Source organism: Solanum dulcamara, chromosome 6, assembly GCF_947179165.1.
Source record: "Solanum dulcamara chromosome 6, daSolDulc1.2, whole genome shotgun sequence".
Classification (NCBI taxonomy): Eukaryota; Viridiplantae; Streptophyta; class Magnoliopsida; order Solanales; family Solanaceae; genus Solanum; species Solanum dulcamara.
Genome location: NC_077242.1, coordinates 5,702,950 through 5,709,486, shown reverse-complemented (window position 1 = coordinate 5,709,486; position 6,537 = coordinate 5,702,950). Strand labels below are relative to the sequence as shown.

The window sequence follows — 6,537 nt, the reverse complement described above, 5'->3', positions numbered from 1 at the left end:
CGAAAGCAACACAGATAAAATAGAGTAATCAAAGTATAAAAATAATAAAAAGATAATAACAGAAGTTAGAGCACAAGAAATTATAGTGCGCTAATGCGCCTATCAATACGGAAGAATACCGAGACTATGTACTAGTCTTCTACCCTAATATGACTCCTCCACACCCTCCTATCTAAGGTCATGTCCTCGTTAAGCTGTAACTGCGCCATGTCCTGTCTAATCACCTCTCCCCAATATTTCTTCGGCCTACCCCTACCTCTTATAAAACCATCCATGGCCAACCTCTCACACCTCTGCACCGGGGCATAAAAAAAAGTAATAAAAGGAAATAAAAGGAAAAAAATTAAAAAGTAATCAACTTGTAGAGTGTTATTACACCCTGCCCATTACACCCAATTACCTGCTGACCAGGTAATTACCCAGTCAATCAAACATATCAGACAGTATAGTTACATCCAATTACATCAAATTCAATTACCAAGTGCCTTTCCAAACAGGCCCTAAGAATCAACCTAACCTATCGAATTTGTCAAGGCATTTTGGTCATTGCCTTGGCTCCATAATCAAGAATAACTGAGCAAGCCATTTTAAGGCACTAGCTCTAGATATTCGAACTCTTCCTGTCTTTATTTTGGATTTGGAAACATGCTTAAGATATATTTTAACAAAAATGACTACTCATGCAGAGAGAATAAATACTATTGGGATAAAAGATGCCAATAATATGCACCAACATAGAGTAACAAATATGCTCAGCTTCAAACTAAATAAAAAGGATAGAATAATATAAAATTGGTGACATTGAGATAATAAGGGTGAGAGGACAAACAAATAGCTGATATCCTCCATTTGGCTGCGGCAGTCGTCAGAAAAATAAAACCACCTATAGACCAAACCAATTATCTAAAGACTGAAACAACTCACTATACGGAGAGGAAATAGCACAGGGATACAAATTACACACTGAATTGCAGACAGCCAATTAACATTTAAAGAAACTGACACAACATGCCCATAATATAAGTATCTACTAAGACTCAACAAACAAACACCCCCCTTGGTGTATCCTCGTCCTCACACCTCCAAATACACATGGTAGTTGTAACCACTAGGCCCATTCACTGCAAGAACACAAAAGAATATTATGGTTTGGAATGACCACGTAGTTGAATTACTACCAGTCTAGAAAAATCTAAACTTGACTCAAAAGGAAGGAGATTAAATTTAAAGAACCCTACCTCTGCATCATCACCTCCACCTGCTTTGTTTATGGCATCTCCCTTTTGGGCATCTTCTGTGAAAGGACAACAAAATTTTAACACACTAAATTAGAGAGTTTTCCCTTCAGATTCAGTAAATTAGGCAATCTATTCATCTAGCTCAACAACCCAATATTGTTATTAATATCACATTTTTAAGCCTCGTCAAACTATCTTGCACTGCATTTATCATATATTTCTAAAGGATACTCAATGGGGAAAAGCATTTTGAATGAAGGGCACATGTAAACTAACTGAAAAAATTGTCCAAGTACTGTCAAAATTGTCTGATTCAGCGCCTTAAAATACAAGCAGATACCAAGATTTAGCTGAAGGCTAGCACAAAAAAACTTCATGGTTAACCCTATGTCAGGAAAAGAAACCCATGACATAAGAAAAAAAACCCTTCAAGAACTAATATTTCCTTGGCTGATGCCGCACTTCTTCTTTATCACCCTGGACTTATTTTCTGAAAATAATGAGTTAGCACTTACAATGCACTCAAAGCTCTCCTAATATTATATTTTTTTTCCTTTCTGAAAACCAAGAAATCTTGGAGAGGCAATGGCGCGCGATTCAAAACTCAGTTGATAATGGGCACATTCCTCTACTACACTTAAATATAAGGTTTTTATATGTGGCAGGGTTAGAACCCATGGCGTCTGCCCAACTCGCATATCACGCGCTATGCTCTTACCTTTAGATCAAAGCCATGGGGGCAGTTCTCTTAATGTCATCTAAAAGGTTGCAGAACCAAATTAGTTCTTTCTGTAAACATCTCACGTGTGATTAAGCTATCAAAACCAGTTAAGAAACTATAGCAACTACTAGAGGAAAAGGCAGGCAAAAGACTTTGACCAAGCCTGAGAATTGTAATTTCAAGCTAAACAGGGATAGTTATAAGAAATAAATAAAGTGCCGTCGACCAGGTAAAAATTATGACCACCAGAAAAACTCCAGATTATACAATCACCAAGGTGACATAGGATATTAGGATATGAGTCAAAACATACCAGCATCCTCCGGAAGATCAGAAGTCCACAAGGTGAGATTGTCCCTTAGAAGCTGCATAATCAAGGTGCTGTCTTTGTAGGAATCCTCATTCAGGCTATCCAACTCAGATATTGCCTCATCAAAGGCCTGTTTTGCCAGATGGCATGCCCTGGAGAAAATAGATTATAATCAGCTGAGCTAGAAACAGGTATGGACACACCGCTTAAAAAAAAGGTATGGATGGCTTCAAGAAGATGAAAATTCAATAGACAAACCTTTCAGATGAATTCATGATCTCATAGTAGAAAACAGAGAAATTCAAAGCCAGTCCCAAACGAATGGGATGAGTGGGTGGTAATTCCGCCTCCGCAGCAGTTGTAGCTGACTGCACAAGGTTTTACCAACAAACAATAAGTGGAAGCAGACAGACAGACATATATGTCACCAAACTAATAGAGAATTCAACATCTAAATGCAGCAAGGGGAATTGGAGAAAAGAAAAGAGGAATGGAGCTCTCAATGAAAGAATGCATATAAATAAAATATAAATTTGACTCCTGTAAGATCAACGCGATTGACATACAAAGGGTCTTCACTTTCACCCCAAGTAGCCCGAATTGTTGTACATTTTCCATAGTTCTGCAATGGCATTTGCTAATACCCCAAATATAAAAGAATTTAAAATGTTTAATGGAAAAAAATCTGTAAGATAGTTAATACCACATTTATGTCTTTTAAATCCAAGTAACCAATTGTGGCACATACAAGAATGGAGTTGCAGCCTACAGGTAGCTACTCTGACCCACATCTCTTAGATGCAGGATTCTAATCTATAAAAATGATCCCTCTTCTACCTTCCTCCCACTATTCACAGTCCTACCGCCACCCAAAAAAGTTTTTAAAAAATGGGACACAGACTATCCCGGTCAAAGAGGACTGTGATAACACCCATGTCAATGCTATCAAAAGGAAAAGTGCAAAAAATCTTGGGTTTTAATCAAAAAAGGTGCAAGTGGAGAAAAAATATAATTATATATGTTTAGTCCAAGATTAATAATAATAAGCATGAAAAACAAATATATTGACAAAGAAATTGAAGAAAAGACTACAATATAGTGAAATACAAATAGTTTAGTGTAGCATCTTCAAGAAATGCTTATTGGCAAGAAAAAAATATGTCTTAGAGCCTTGACGAGTGATGACAACACTAAAACGCACATTAAGCGAGGTGAATCGCTCAAACATGTATTGCGACTCACTTGAGGGCTTAAGTGCTCTTTAAGAGCGTCTTTGACAACACTAACCCAAGTACCCCAAATTGGCGGGCAAACTGCGATGGTTTATAAAATATATTTAAAATGTTACACAGAAAGAAAAAAAGATTTTTTTTTTGAAATGGTAAAAAATAAAACTACTACAAGGCAACTTTTTTTTAACAAGTAAAAATCTACTATAAGACAGTTTCCAGTTAAATCACCATAACAAAAACTAAAAAACAAGTACTAGTTTCATTCTAAGACAAGCTTTTAAACAAGCAAACTCCTCTCACTTTGCAAGTCATTAGATTATGAATCAACCATTCACTTACAGTCAACCTACTTTTACTGCTCATCTTTTACTTGTGCATTTAAGAACTGCTTTGAAGTGTATAGCTAAAAACAAGTAAAGAAGCACTATACTCAGACATAGCAGTTATTTATTTATTTATTGACAGATTGGAATAGAGACAGGAGAATCAGATTAAATAAAAGTTAAGAGTTAGAAACACTGATTCTAACAAAAAAAAAATCAAGAGAATAATGATATCATCTGGGACATTTTCCACTCAGAATATCAACCCATTCAAAACACCAACACTTCTCTTACATCAAATAGCTCCTCTTCTTTCTTTTTTAAAAAAAAATTGTGGGGGTAATCCATCAAAGAACTCAATCTTCAATGATAGTGATATTTATTAAACAGTTGCAAAAATAATAGAAGATTTGTAACGAAATCAATCAAGAATAAGGGGGGGGGGGGGCATGGGAACTGACATATGTGTCACTCTATTTTTGAGAATCCAGGTCGCAAGCAAACCATATACCTGATATGCTTTCAATGAAAGCTCCGCAACCTCCTTCTTGTCATTGCCAACTTTAAATTCTGCAAGATAACGATAATAATCCCCCTTCCTGCAGGCAGAGACAAATCAGCTTAACAACTCTGGTTTTCTAATTCCCAAAACTTCATATATTTAGAACATAAACTGACAACAAACAGAAATCAGAACCCTCACATCTTGTGGTAAAACACAGTTGATTCGCCTGCAGTGCATGACGGAATTAGATGCTGATCAATGACCACCATAATATCGTTGCAAATGTTGGTGAGCTCTGACTCCACCTTTTGCAGGTACTCCTTGATTCGCTTGACATTTTGCTCATTTCCTCTAGATTCTTCCTTCTGCTCAATAGAGGACAAGATCCTCCAAGATGCTCTCCTAGAACCTACCACATTCTTATAACCAACAGAGAGAAGATTCCTTTCCTCCACAGTCAATTCAACATCCATATTTGCTACATTCTTCATCGCTTCAACCATTTCTGTACCACAATTCACAATTCTTTAAAATATCAAGCAATTACATAAATTTTTCTTTACATTTAACCAAACAGATCAAGAAAAGGTAAATCTGTGTGGAACTTCCAAGCAGATAAGGAACATTTGCTAACATACTAATTCTAAATACATTTTAAAAAATTCTTAATACATCAAAAGCACCAATTATATCATATCAACGAAATTCCAAGTAGACAGAAATACATTTACGAGTAATTCAACAATCTTCAAGTGAATCAACACTCCCTGTATAAATCCTTACAGGTACTAAAGTCCTACAACCTATATAAAACAATCAGAGCCTAATTGCATTTTTATTGCATTTAACCAAAGTGGATCAACAAAAGTTAATGCGTGCTCAACTGCTGACCTAAGTCCCTTTGCTGATAAATGAAACTTCAAAAACACCAATTGTTGAATCTCAATAAAATTCTAAATTCTGAGTAACCAGAAATCAATTTATAAGTAATTCAACACTCTTCAAGTGCATCAACCATCTCTGTACGAATCCTTAAAGGTACTAAAGTCCTACAACCTACATAACCTATCTAGAGCCTAGCTGGAGTATGCCTAGTAAGATTGATGAGACTCTTTTCAGTTGGGAGGAGGTTGGGGCTGGGGCTACAAACAGAGAAAGATGGAAGATGATCCCTGCTTGTATATGGTGGACTATATGGAGAGAGAGAAATTATAGATGTTTTGAAAATAGGAACAACAACCTGCAGGAAGTCAAGCTTAAATGTATTTTGTTGTTCTGTTTTCGGTGTACAAATGTCTACTCCAATGAGACTGAGTCAATCATAGATGTATTAGGATCCATCTAGATTTTGATTCAGTTTTGGGGAAGATTATACTTCTTATTCGTAAATATGGTTTTTCAGTACTACCTAAGTACTGACTTAAATACAAATGTTACCAGTGTCAAAAAAAATAATATCTAGAGCCTAACTGCATTTTTATTGCATTTAACCAAAGCGGATCAACAAAAGTTAATCTGTGTTAAACTACTGAACTAAATCCATTTGCTAATATATGAAACTTTAAAACATCGAAAGCAACAAGTGCAGCATTTCAGTAAAATTTAACATTCTGAGTACCAAAAGCATAGCTAACAGTTTCATTTTTGGAAGTTTAATGAGTAATCACAAACGCGATTCATCAAATTTAAGCATATAATCAAAATGAACAGAAACAATAATAGATCTACACACAGAAAAAGTAGAAACCCTAACCATCGTAGCGCTCGGCTTGCTCAGCCAGCTTAGCGACGTAGACGAAGTTCTCGCGTTCTTTGGAGGAAGCCATTTCCGATCTCGCTACGATTGAAATCAAAGATTTTTAGTAATGAAAACAAAGGGAGATTTTGCTCTTTCTATCCCTTTTTGCTTCTCTTGTTCTGTGTGAATGTGCTTTCTCGATGACGATTTTACGGCAGTAGCACAGTGAGTGGAATTTTATTTAACAAGGGCTTCTTCGAAAGGGAAATAGCACTTATCTACCTTTAACTTTTGTTTTCTACTAAAATAACCCCTAAAGAAGTTCAAATCAATTTTTCCTCCTCTAAAACTATATGTTTTACATGATTGTCCGGTTAATTGTTAGGTGGATCCATTAAACATCTTGAAATCTATTTAGTATAGTACAATTTACTACGTAACTTGAAAGTAATGTCAACATATTCTGAGAT

General features: G+C 35.8%; 1 protein-coding gene across 1 annotated transcript; it reads right to left on the bottom strand.

Moving 5' to 3' along the window:
- Nucleotides 1-782: 782 nt before the first annotated feature.
- LOC129891761 (14-3-3 protein 9) lies at nucleotides 783-6,281 on the bottom strand. The gene is made up of 7 exons (XM_055967243.1): nucleotides 6,083-6,281; nucleotides 4,528-4,834; nucleotides 4,336-4,423; nucleotides 2,528-2,637; nucleotides 2,273-2,421; nucleotides 1,239-1,294; nucleotides 783-1,121 (listed from the first exon to the last, which is right to left on the bottom strand). Exons 1-7 carry the CDS (start codon nucleotides 6,153-6,155, stop codon nucleotides 1,119-1,121), a joined length of 786 nt encoding a protein of 261 aa, XP_055823218.1. The 5' UTR covers nucleotides 6,156-6,281; the 3' UTR covers nucleotides 783-1,118.
- Between the last annotated feature and the right edge of the window lie 256 nt (nucleotides 6,282-6,537).